A 12872-nucleotide genomic window follows, 5' to 3' on the forward strand; every position below is an offset into this window, starting at 1 on the left:
AAATTTACAAAAGCAACATTTCCCAACTTTGCAAAGCTCTCAGGGAGGGTTGAACAGTAGAGCAAATCTTTAGACCTGCACAAGATCAAAAATTACCTTCGGTAATTGATAATAACTTGGCATGGATGAGCAAGTACACCATCATCCATCTACTGTAGGTAATAAATATGGATAAGTATCTCATAGAAGCCCACTTCAAAACTATCCCTGTCCCTGCCTGCCGCTCTTAAAGCTACAATAGGTAACTTTTATAAAAAATAACATGTCATATTTGCTGAAACTTTCACTATATCCTGACAGTAGTACACCAGACGGATAATCTGTAACAACAGGTACCTCTGGCTGCTCCTAGTGCTCCTAATTTGCAGGAATCTACCGGGCCTGAACAAAAACAACCAATCAGAGCCAAGAAAGATAGCTAATTGTTGAGCCTCATTCCCAGGTCATCAAATATTGATGCTGGGAATGAAACTCAACAATCCATTATCGTCAAGGCACCAGCCTGGATTCTTGCAATTGCCATTAGGAGCACTAGGAGGAGCCAGAGAAACCTGCATCCAGCATCGATGACCTGGGAATGAGGGAATGAGTTTTTTCTTGTGCAAATAACACAACTTTACACTTCCCGTTAACGATCCAGTGTATAACATTTAGGACGGTCAATGTCAGAAATAGAATATAATACTCAAAGCTATGTTTTAATTAGTGGAAATCACCTGAAAATAAGAATCAGTGTGTTTTCTTTACCTTAGAATGAGCTGTTTTCTACATAGTCCTCAATGTTGAAGCACCATGTTTCTACAGTATCCCAGAACAGACAAAACAAACACTGGCTCTACAATGGGCTGTGAGTTTCCAGGTCACAGTAGTTTCTCTTACACTCTTGGAAGGCTGAGCTGTATTCAGATGGTTGCAATAATTGCAAGTTGCCACTGAATCCTACTCACTGGTCCTTTAACTTGTGTATTTTGGTTAGGCAGTCATGAGACCTTCGTCGTCACAATAACATGAAACAGCCACAGCTTAGGCACCAAAACTACTTGGTTAGGATTAGGAAAAGATGTCAATGGGAAGGACTGGTCTAACACCTGCATACAAACTTGGACTTGGAATTTGGAAGTCTAAAGTTATGTTATTTATGCGCCATTTTGGTGAGGCTGGGCTGGAGACCAAGGGTGACATAGTTAAGTGAAGATTACAACTAAAGGTCCTATCATCCATTTTGTTTTTTACTTATTGTATTCTAAACTTTTAACTGTTTGCAGACTTTTTTCTTTTGATCCCTATGCCAAGGCCAACCACCAGCATCGGCAAACAAGAGAAGCACTCGTCGACGTCTCCAAATTCGGTTGAATAATCCGCCATCTCTTTAGGTTGTATCCTGTGGAAGCACTAGTCTCTGTTGCGTTCAGTGCTTCTCTTATGCGCTCAGTGCTTTCTTCCGGCAACAACGTTTCACGCGAGATTCACTTCGCATCTCAGAGAGTTCGAAAGGTCGCGGGACTGCTTTCCCAAGATAGCGCCCGCCTGTATACGTGAACGCTACTGTTGTTCTAAACTATCTTTTTAATAAACTGTCTGTGCACTTACAAAGTTCTCAATGCTTCGGTTTACAGGTAGGGGCCCTCATATGCTACCGTGTAAGTGTGGTGCTATTTTGAGCCTCGTTAGTGGTATAGAAATAGCGATTTCTTTTCACTTTACTCTGTGCCCCATTGACTAGCGTTATAAGGTAATTAGCAGTTTGTGCTAAAACTGGTCCCGTTCGATTAGCAGAGAACGGACGAACTCGGTACACATGTGTTATTAACCCCAGGTTCATTTTGCGCCGGAATTGTCCTTTAAGTATGACCAAAATTTGTGCTCTATAACAGGTTCATCATGCTCAAGGTCTTTACCCTCTGACATCAGCTGAATTATATCAGCACTATTAAACAAAATTCAATTCAATTTAATTTTTTTATTTTCTATTTTTTTATAACAAAAGTTATGTCAGGACAGAGCAGGGAGACGGAACTCCTTATGAAATTATTTACAGAGACCCAACAGTACCACCATGAACAAGCACTTGGCGACAGCGGCAAGGAAAAACTGCCTGTTAAAAGGCAGAAACCTAGGACAGATCCTCCGGCTCTAGGTGGGTGGTCGGGTGAGAGAGAGAGAGAGAGAGAGAGAGAGAGAGAGAGAGAGAGAGAGAGAGAGACAGGGAGAGACAAAGGTGCACAGTAACAACACTAACAACTACACTAATAGTAGTGACTGATGCTGATCATGATGATGAACATGAAGAAGAACGAAGAATAATATCAGTGACATTAGCAATGGCAATCAGGCAGGACCATGGCAGGAGGCTCCACCAGGATCCATGAGAACTTGCAAGACGAGAAAGTACAAGAACTCCAGGGAAGAAGTGAAGTTAGTAACATGCATTAATGGAACATGGATGAGTGCAGAAAGAGAGAGGAAGAGAGGAGCTCAGTGCATCATGGGAAATCCCCCGATAGTTTAGGCCTATAGCAGCATAACTAAGGGAATGTGGACTTCTGAGGTTTCGGTTTACCCAACTTCCTCCAGATGATTTTCAGAGTGGAGGGGCGGAGAATGATGAAGACCCAAGGGTTGATGATGGAGTGGAACGACAGAAAACGGAGAGCGTAGAGGTCAGCTGCATGGTGCTCTTCATGGAAGCCTGTGATATTTATGTACACTCTGAGCTGGGGGTCGGGGGGTAATAAAAGAGGAACCAAATATAGTCAGCAGAGGCCTTAGAGATGCAGCACAAAGTAAGACATCATATACACTAACATCAACAAGGTTCAGTTGAGAATGTTACGAGTTGTAATGGAAATACTCAGATCTTCTGATTTATTAAGAGAATAGCACAAAGCAAAGTTCTGCATTTAAAATGTTACTGAAATAGTAACTAAACCCCAAAACCATTTATTTGAGCTTAAACCCTGTGTATATAGGTATTTTGTAGTGTTGTTGATGCAATAAGATGTGTGAATGTGTATGAATGAGTTAGTTTCCATTTGATGGGCTTTGCCATCACTGAGTGTGTGAAAGGGGGAATGTGGCACATAGTGTAAAAGACTAGAAAGGCGCTATACGAGTACAGGTCCATTTACCATTTAGCATTACCAATCAGTACCTATCAAATGCGGTTCAAGGAAGGGAAAGCAGTGAACCAAGGACAGGGTGAAGAGTGAAGGCTGGCCTGTGTGGTCCGATCCAACAGACGAGCTACTGTACCTCAAATTGCTGAAAAGGTTATTGCTGGTTCTGATAGAAAGGTGTGAGGGGGAGAAAAAAAATCCTGTAGAGCCTTGGAAATGAAGCACCTCTTTGCAGTGCTGGTTATAAACAAATCATTGACATATTCTTGAATGTTATTTTTAGTGGAAGCCTGCTTCTCCTTTACCCCCTTTATCCTGTTTACTCACATTCCCTGTATGTCTGCACAGACCTGGCCAATGAAAGTGATTCAGATTGTAAGTTTGTGTAGCGGATCTATAACTAAAAAGCATGACCATACTAAGACATGGATAGTAGACTCTTTAAAATACTAATTGTGAAAAAAATGGTTGGTCCTTAAAAAAATCCTGTTTACTTGCTAGAAAAGAGGCAGAGGGAGTGTCCTGTTCTGTGGTAATGCACTCTGATAAAGTCTTTTGGGAAACACAGGGGTAGGTTCTGGGCGTTTTTGCCCAGAGAAACTTTAAGAGTTGTATAATAAAGTAAATCAGTAGAATCTGGATTGAGAGTACAGACAAATACAGGCCAGGAGAATGATGTTTCAGAAACATGGGTTTTTTCAGATGTCCCCCACTGAGAGGCAGGGCTCTTACCACTAAGGGGAAGGTGCAGCAGATGAAGACCGCAGTGATAATAGTCAGCGGCAGGAGATGCTCCACTTCCTCCGACATGGACAGTGACCTGCGGTACCGGGGGTGCGCAGACACCCCGCTGCGACGCGCTTTGTGCCTCCTGTACATCACCACCAAGTGGAAAATGACAGATATGTTACACAGCACCGTGCTGGAGGTGACGATGAGGATGAAAGATGCGTAAAATCCAAGGTAAATGCTATCTTTTCCATCCCCGTGGCTCATCTCCAGGAAGCACCAGGTCCCCGGGCAGTACTGCACGTATTTACCAAAACCCAGAAAGGGAAAGACGCAGAAAAGTATGCTGCCCGTGTAGACCAGAGCAATAGTGGTGTAACCCCCGCGCTTGAGCATGTGCCTCTCGTAAAAGTAAGGGTGACCTATGGAGATGTAGCGCTCCATAGCCAGTACGCACAGGAAGGTCAGCGTGGAAAGGCTCAGGAAGGTCATGCTGAACCCAAAGTACGAGCACACCTCTCCTCCTGCACTCATCCCCACCAAAGTCTTCCTCCCAGCATAAGCTGTAATTACCAGAGGACTGACGGAGATGGAGCCCAGCAGGTCCGTCATGAGGAGCGCTGTCACCAGAACCCGGTACAGGGACGGACTGGTTATCCTGCGCCGGACCTCCAGCAGGACCAGCGCCACGATGTTTCCCACGACCCCGGCCGAGAACATGACCGCAGAGGTGATGGGCTGTCCAGACTCCACGACAACAATGTCGTGGCATTTGGAGTGATTTGAAGAATTAAATGCCATAGATACCCCGGATCAAAGCCAGTCCACTTCTGTCTGCTCAGCTGCAGCTGTCTAACAGCGCGTTACAACCACAGCATGGGTTTGCGCCCCACCCACCGCTTCTCATCTGATCTGTTCATCTGATCAGGTTTCTGGGGAAGCACAGACACTCCATACCAGACACACACACACACACACACACACACACACACACACACACTGAATCAGATATGTTGATGTTGTCCAATAAAACGGAAAACAAAGCTGTATTTGCTTCTGCATATTTACTTGCTTGCCCACCCAGTACACTAAAATATGTTAGTGAAATGATTTTAGGTGAGAAATAGGCAACACGGTAACAGAATCTTGATTCATATTTGATCAGCACTGCCTGAACATAATTTACATACGAACTTTATGCTGTATGGAATAAGACTTGAAACTAGTGATTGAGACCATTAACTCATTATGAAACTGTTTACCGAGCTCATAAATGAAGAGAGAGGTTGGCTCATTTCTCTATTAGAGTGCCTGGTATCGTTTTTATTGCAGCTAATGGAGCTCTCCCTGCTGGCCTTTACATAGAATGCAGGTTTAAGACACTTCCATGTTGGCTTCACTTTACAGACCTGCAAGCTCTGTCCATCATACTCAATGGTTGCCAGTCACCCCCTGTAGTGCAGGATTATACCTTGTTGAAGAAGCAATGCAAGGGCAGAGGACACAGCAGGACATGTTATTTTAACATTTTGCCTATATGATCTGATGTTTTAAGATGGAACTTACTGTCATCAACACTTTATTTCCTTTATGTTCATGTTGAGAGTAGCAGAGAACTGAAATTACAATCAGAATCAGAAATACTTTATTGATCCCCAGGGGGAAATTTGTTCGTTACAGTTGTTCTACTCACACAACGTTAAAGAAATAGTACTAGCTACTACTGTACATATATGCACTCACAGAAATATTTAGGCCTAATTCATAAGATTTATGTTTTTCAATTGCATATAAAATTTCCATCCATTTGAATTACTTAGATTTAACATGCAACAGGCCAATAAACTTTATGTGCTGCATATTTGTCAAATGTAAATGAAACAATTAAGGATGAGATTTATGTAATAATACTAATAAACCCAATGTGTTTTGAAAAAACAATGACAGATTTATGTATTCATCATTAATAAAGCCAATTTGTTTCAAATACTTAAGAACGAGTGTATGTATTCAATATGAATTACTCCAATGTATTTGAAATGCTTAGAAAAAGGTTTATGCACTTTATGCAATTTAAATGAAATGCATAAAGTTTATGTACTTGAAATAATAAACCCAATTCAAACCCAATTTTAACCAGATATTTTGTTTTGTTTTTCATTCAGCCTGTACCTACAGTAATATCTACAATAACAATATTATAAACAGTCAGATCAGCTTGTTGATCACCAACATTTTATTTATTAAGCTTCTCAAGGCATGTGGCAAGTTAGGGCACTGAAAAAACTCAAAGGCAGCAACACATCACACTTATCATTCAGTATGATAGAAGAGGAGCTGGCAAGACATACTTGGACACAGAACCAGTGCTCATTCACATGTGTTGAAAAGAAGAAAAACAAACACCAAAAGGAAATGCCCTCATTTCAGCAGGCACAAAATACAAACAAAAATAAACCAAAAACATAAAAATAAAATGTACTCATTTGTGTACATTTAGGCAGAGAAATTTTACTTATTTTGCCACACAATAGCCTAACAAATGCAAACATTTAAACTAAGTCAAGGGAAGGCTGAACTTGCTTCTAGCTTCCTGGGATGCAAAACAATTTCACAAGGCTCAGGTGAACAGCTGTGCCTTATTGGAAGCAACACTAATACACAAATACATACTGTAAACAGTACACCAATAAGAAACTCCCTCAACAACTGTACAAGTGTGGAATACTTGAGTAGACCGGTAAATCAACCTGAATAACAGTAATATACAGTACACCATCACTTCAAGGAATCCCTAACATATGTTTACATGACAATCCAAATAATTGATTTAAGGCTCAGTGTCTGGGTGGCTTTGCACAACCAGAAGTATGCATATTAAATTTTGATAAATAAAAGTGCAGGAATATACAAGTACAAAAATGTGGGGAAAAGCTAACTCACAAGTACTGAAAATTGCAGCAAGTCAACCACTTTGCTGCACTGTATTCTCCAGAGGGCAACATCAGTGCATCAGGTGAATTACACAGTCACATATTAACTTTTAGTTTTTGGACTTTTGGTCTCTGAATCAGCATAAGTACAATTGCTTTTATCATTTTAAATGTTAAACATTTGGAGACAGAAAGTCTGTTTCCAAATGGTCTGCAGTAAAGCAGAGTTCTGAACTCTGCTTAACTGTATGAAACTTCAGGGCAGGTAAATCAAGCAGGATAACTGTATGCTTACAGTACACCAACATTTCAAGGATTCCCAGACATTAATTTTTTGAAATTTGAGCCATTACCTGATCAATCCAAGACACTGCCATAAAGCTAAGTGGTTGAGTGGCTTTGCACCACCCCACTGACATGTTTAATTACAAGTGCATGGAGATATTCTGCAGCAATAACAACCAAGAACTGTAAACACATTGCAAAATTTGCAAACACTCAAACAAGCACTGAAAATTGCAGTTGCTTTGCTATACATTTTCCAGAGGGAAACATCTTCATATCAGGTATCAGGCCCATCACTGGAACATCTTCATTTTCAGTGCTTGGAGTTTTGGTGAAAGCTTGATCGTGTCCAGTTCCATTAGGATTTTCTGGAACACTTCAAATGTGCTCTTGAGGTCCTTAGGGTAGCTTAAGGTAAGTGCATAAATCAGTCCGAAAAGCATCACACATCCAAGGGTGACACTTCGTAGGTTTTGCAGAACTTCCACACCTTCAAGTACAACACCAACATCTGCATAGATCTCTTCTCCTGGATCAGCACCATCCACCCGAATGATGTAGATGCCCATTCTCATTTGGCTTATAAGTTCCATCATGCTCCACACTAACAGCTGCATAGGTTAATCTCTACAGTGCACACTACACACACATAGATTGTGATGAATATGTGAAAATTAATGCAACTACCAATGTAAATATATCTGTAACATATTTTGATATAAAGAAAGCAGGTTGACATACACTTACTTGGTATTCTTTGATGAGTGTCTCCATGTCTTCATAGAGGTAGACACTGAGGCTCCTCAGGATACAGTCACGCTTGACATTTATGTCTTCCTTCTGAAACAAACATACCAACAAGATCACAAAGCAAATTACATTAGCTACTGCATTGATTTACAGTTTAAGTAAAGTTGAAAAACTGCCGTACTTGAATTAGTTTGATGGAGTCACTAAAAAAATAAATATAAAAAATTAGAATATGCACTTTCTTATTGTATAATAAATGTTTTACATGAGAGAAAAAATGTTGATTGTGTGTATTAAGCTTCTTTAATACAAAGATCATTAAAGGTCTCCAAGAACCAGAAGGTGGTGAATGTTTGGCTATGAAATCACAAACCCATATTTGCTACATTAAATTAATATAAATTGCAAATCAGTTTAACTATTAAAAAAAGAAAGGAGGGAACAAGGATGAAGAGAGAGAAAGTAAGAATGACAGAAACACACTTACTTTAGCTGTCAATGCCATTATGGCACGAATTTTCTGTCCTGCAGATCCTCCTTTGGCACGGAAAACCTTAATCAGGTCATCAGTGTATCTGTCCAGTTGTCCTATGAATTTTGATATCAGAGGGACAGTTGTTATACGCATGAAATCCATATTGACCTGAAAGAGAGGAGAAAAGACAGGATATCCTGACTGTAATAAAGATTTTAAACACTGAATGCAAGTTGCATCAATGTTTGTGTTTGTTGCAAATGGGTTCCTACAATTACTTCACCAACTTCAGACAGTGCTGGCCATCTGTTTCGGACCTCTGTAATCATTGGCTCCTGAAGAATTTCTTGTCGTCTGTATGAGAAGGTACGCTGCATTTTTTCCTTGATCACTGCCTTGTTGTTCTTTTTCTTTACCTCAGTCAATAGAGCAACCCTTTCCACCTCTAGGCTTTCAGTCGTTTCACCTCTTGGATGGCTTGGACAGAAATTAACCTCTGCCTTCCTGGGCTTCTTTATGTTCGCAGCTGGTTTCCCCTGACCTTTCCGTTTGTTCTTAAGTGAGTTGACAATGACTTCTGGGTGTCCAGCTCGGCCAAGCTTGGTGCAGAAGTTCATCATCTTGATCTTAATGTAGTGTTTCCATCCACAATAACCATTGCGAGTTCCTTTCTCACGCAAACACGAGTGAGTCCCTTGGATATGCTGTGTACCTGATCATTTCTTCTGCACGGCCGTCAAGAATATCAGATCTGACTTTCGGGGTAAGAGAAAGAAGAGTTCCATTTGCATTGAAATCATCATTTCCCTTCTGGAGCACCCTCTCAGCACAATATGAAAACCGTGGCACGACAAAGACTTGAGGCCAAAACCAGCACCGAGACTCAGGAGATGACAAAATGATGGTATGGTGTCGCTGGTATTGTGGACCAGATGTTTGTAGTGGGTGAATCTGAGGAGATCACTGAGCTGGTAGCCTCACACGGCAAGCATACCACTTTCAAAGTACTTTGATCTTGAATGTCAGAAATTGACACAAGGTTCATAAAATCATTTCCAAAGTCTACATCTTTGTATTGAAGCCTGAACTGCTCCATCACACCAAAGAAAGTCTTAATTTCAAGAGCCAATTCATCCACAGATGTCGGCATTCCAGACTGAATGATTAGTTTTCTTGCATCGTCGTCACCTCAAAAAAGAACTCTGAAGCTAACTGGTTCTGCCATCCTGCTTTATCAGTCTAGAGTGAAGACACAAACACACAAAGATGACAATTATTAGTGAGTAAAATTTTAACATGGTTAAGTTCTTATCCCCCACAAGTGTTATAAAATAAAGAGCATACCTGGTAGATAATGAAATGTTACACACATTCACATATCTGTGAACAAAGACAAAAAACAGTGTATTAGTTGTAGAGTCATCAACAACTGTCTTTCAGCTGGATGGTTAAACACAGCCAGCACACCCTTTAGACAAAGGGTCATGTAACTCAGCTATGGATTTTTATGCTTTTTATATTGATTCATCTGAACATCAAAATGAGTTTCACTGTAATATGTTGAGTTTTCTATTTTCTATATCTTTGTAGCCTCTATACTTACAAAAACAAAGAGGTTGCCCCAGCATACACTTGATGTAAGAGGATGGTTCTTAGAATTATGTACTTGTAAAAGACAAGAAGTTCTAATTAGAAACAAAATGCATTTAATCAATTCTACAACTCCTTCCTTGCTCATGAAATCACAAAGTATCAGTTTTTACATATTTTTAGTAACAGTAGTCCTCCATTAGACCAAAATTGTATGCATTTACTTACTACATCAGCTTATGTTTTTGATCATGTAAAGTTTTTATAGTATAGTAGTATTTTGAATAGTTTTTATAGTCACAGTTGCCCATATTTGTTTTACATTATTCGAAATGGATTATGTTAACCTGCTCTAAAATTGTGAGGCAGTGACCACACAATGAATTTCACAACCAATAACAAACGTTTATTAACACTGAATCATTTGCACATGTAGTTTTTAATAACTTGAAAGTAAGACTTTGTTATGACACAACAGTGTGGCTGCTCTAATCCATTCGCGCAAAATTAATAAAAACAACATACTCCACCATGCACAGTCACACGCGCTGCAACCTTCCCACCGACTGACCACCGGCACCGTTAAAATTCAACCGGACGTGTTGCGCTAGTGAGTGGAGCAACACTGTCTGAACATGAAGCAGGCGGTCAAGTCCGCTGTGGCTGCCTTGAGCCATCTTTGGCTGAGAGTCACCTGAAGTCTGCGGTGCAAGGCTAATATATAATAATAGAATTAACTGCCCACATGCTTGTGAGAATATCTCATTAAGCACAAGAGTCAGTCGCTCATTTTAAATGAACTAATGAGTCATTTTAATTTCTAAACTTAGCTGTGTTGGCTAAACAAAAATAGCTCACTAGCTAGGTTGAAGTTAGCAAGCTACTAGACTACACGGGAATGTTTACAATGATGTAGGCTAAATTTGATATATTTATATTAGTGTGATATGATGTGAATTGCACTAATAACATACAAACACTGATAACTGGCAGGTTATACTAAGACAAATGCACATGTAACTGACAGTCAGTGCAAGACGCATAAAGTAGTTGCTTCAACTAGCTTGAGCGAAGGTGTGAGCAGAGCAGACCATGGATGTATTGGTGCAGACGGCGGGAAAAAGTCCTTCTTCTTCTCCAGTGAGTGACTCTGAATTTGAATTTCAAAGGCGGTTGACAAACCAGTTGCATTATTGGTTTCGGAATTAACAGATTTATGTTGATTTTAAGGAATCTGAATAAATAAATTCTTAAAATTGTATTATTTAAATAAAATCAAATAGATGCAAATACTTAAAAATAAACTATGCCATGATGAATTTTTCTGAGTGTGTATACTATACAATATCTAACACACTATATAGAATAACAATGAATATATAGGTATATACAGTCAAAATTATTCACAAAATTATTCATACCTCTGGCAAATTTGGACTTAAAGTTACTTTTATTCAACCAGCAAGTTTTTTTCTTGATTGGAAATGACACAGGCATCTCCCAGAAGATAATAAGATGACGTACAAGAGGCATCATTGTGGAAAAAAATATTTCTCAGCTTTTATTTACATTTGAACATAAAGTGGCATGTCCAAAATTATTCATACCCTTCTCAATAATCAATAGAAAAGCCTTTATTAGCTATTACAGCAATCAAATGCTTCCTATAACTGATGACCAGCTTTTTGCATGTCACATCAGGTTGCAGGGTCTCCTTGCCATCGCCCTGATCTTTAGCTCCCTCCACAGATTCTCAAATGGATTCAAGTCAGGACTCTGGCTGGGCCACTGCAAAACGTTAATATTTTTGTCCGCTAACCATTTCTTCATCACTTTTGCTGTGTGTTTTGGGTCGTTGTCGTGCTGAAATGTCCACTGGTGCCCAAGGCCAAGTTTCTCTGCAGACTACCTGATGTTGTTGTGCCAAACTTGCTGGTTGAATAAAAGTAACTTTAAGTCAAAATTTGCCAGGGGTATGAATAATTTCGGGCTTGACTGTACATATAGCAAAAAGTAAAAGTAAAAATAAAAATGGAAAATAAAACTATAATAAGAGCCTAAGAGATATAATAAGATAATTAGAGCCTATATACAAAGTAAATGTAAATGTAAACATATTTAACAGTATGTGCTGACAGAAATTAAATAAATACTAATGCATTTAAGACTGGGGATTGCAGAAGTTATAGATAATTACAAAAAATTACATAATAATCAAGTGAATTGCACATTGACCCAGGTATTGCACCTCCAACTTATTGCACATTAACAGCACCAGTTTAATGACTGATTGACTCAGAGTTTTGACACGCTGAGGAAGGAGTTAAAGAGTTTGATGGCCACAGGCAGGAATGACTTCCTGTGCCGCTCTGTGGAGCATCTCGGGAAGGAGTCTTGGACAGCATCCACCTCTCTGACACCGCCATCAAAGAGTCTAGCTCCACTCCCACAATGTCACTGGCCTTGCGGATCAGGTTATTGAGTCTCTTAGTGTCCGCTACCCTCAGCCTGCTGCCCCAGCAGACAACAGCAAACAGGATAGCACTGGCCACCACAGACTCATAGAACATGCTCAGCACTGTCTGTCAGATGTTGAAGGACCTCAGCCGGCTTTGTCCCTTCCTGTAGAGGGCTTGAGTGTTCTTAGCTTAGTTTAGTCTTAGTTTATTATCAATGTGAACTAGTGATGGGTCGGTCGCGAACGATCCGGGTCTAAGAGCCGGCTCTTTGAAGTGAACGACGGGAGCCAGATCCGGATTTTTTTTTCCAGATTTTCCCGTTTTTTCCTGTTAAAGCCACGTGATTGGTCAAGATGTGTGGCGGCATCTGTGTATCTACACTGAGCAGGAGGGGGAGGGAGGGGTTACAGACACACACGGCACAGTGAGCACGTGAACCGGTGGGAGGGAGATGTGAGAGCGAGAAACCTTGGCGCTACATAGACAGAGACTAAACACTGGAAAGGGCGAGGAAAATGAGTGACAGGAAACGTAG

The 12872-nt window shown here is 40.3% G+C and overlaps 1 protein-coding gene and 1 long non-coding RNA gene across 2 annotated transcripts; both read right to left on the reverse strand.

Moving 5' to 3' along the window:
* Nucleotides 1-2525: 2525 nt before the first annotated feature.
* On the reverse strand, nt 2526-4649 carry ptger2b (prostaglandin E receptor 2b (subtype EP2); the record flags this gene model as incomplete). Its single annotated transcript, XM_051379009.1, has 2 exons — nt 2526-2714; nt 3849-4649. Coding segments are annotated over 2 exons (990 nt in total), but the record flags the coding sequence as incomplete, so codon positions are not given.
* A 4816-nt stretch (nt 4650-9465) lies between these two features.
* LOC127351284 (uncharacterized) lies at nt 9466-9983 on the reverse strand. Its single transcript, XR_007880845.1, has 3 exons — nt 9892-9983; nt 9633-9668; nt 9466-9527 (listed from the first exon to the last, which is right to left on the reverse strand). It is a non-coding gene; the product is annotated as an uncharacterized LOC127351284 (long non-coding RNA).
* Nucleotides 9984-12872: the final 2889 nt, after the last annotated feature.

This window comes from Dicentrarchus labrax, unplaced genomic scaffold, assembly GCF_905237075.1.
Source record: "Dicentrarchus labrax unplaced genomic scaffold, dlabrax2021, whole genome shotgun sequence".
Lineage (NCBI taxonomy): Eukaryota > Metazoa > Chordata > Actinopteri > Moronidae > Dicentrarchus > Dicentrarchus labrax.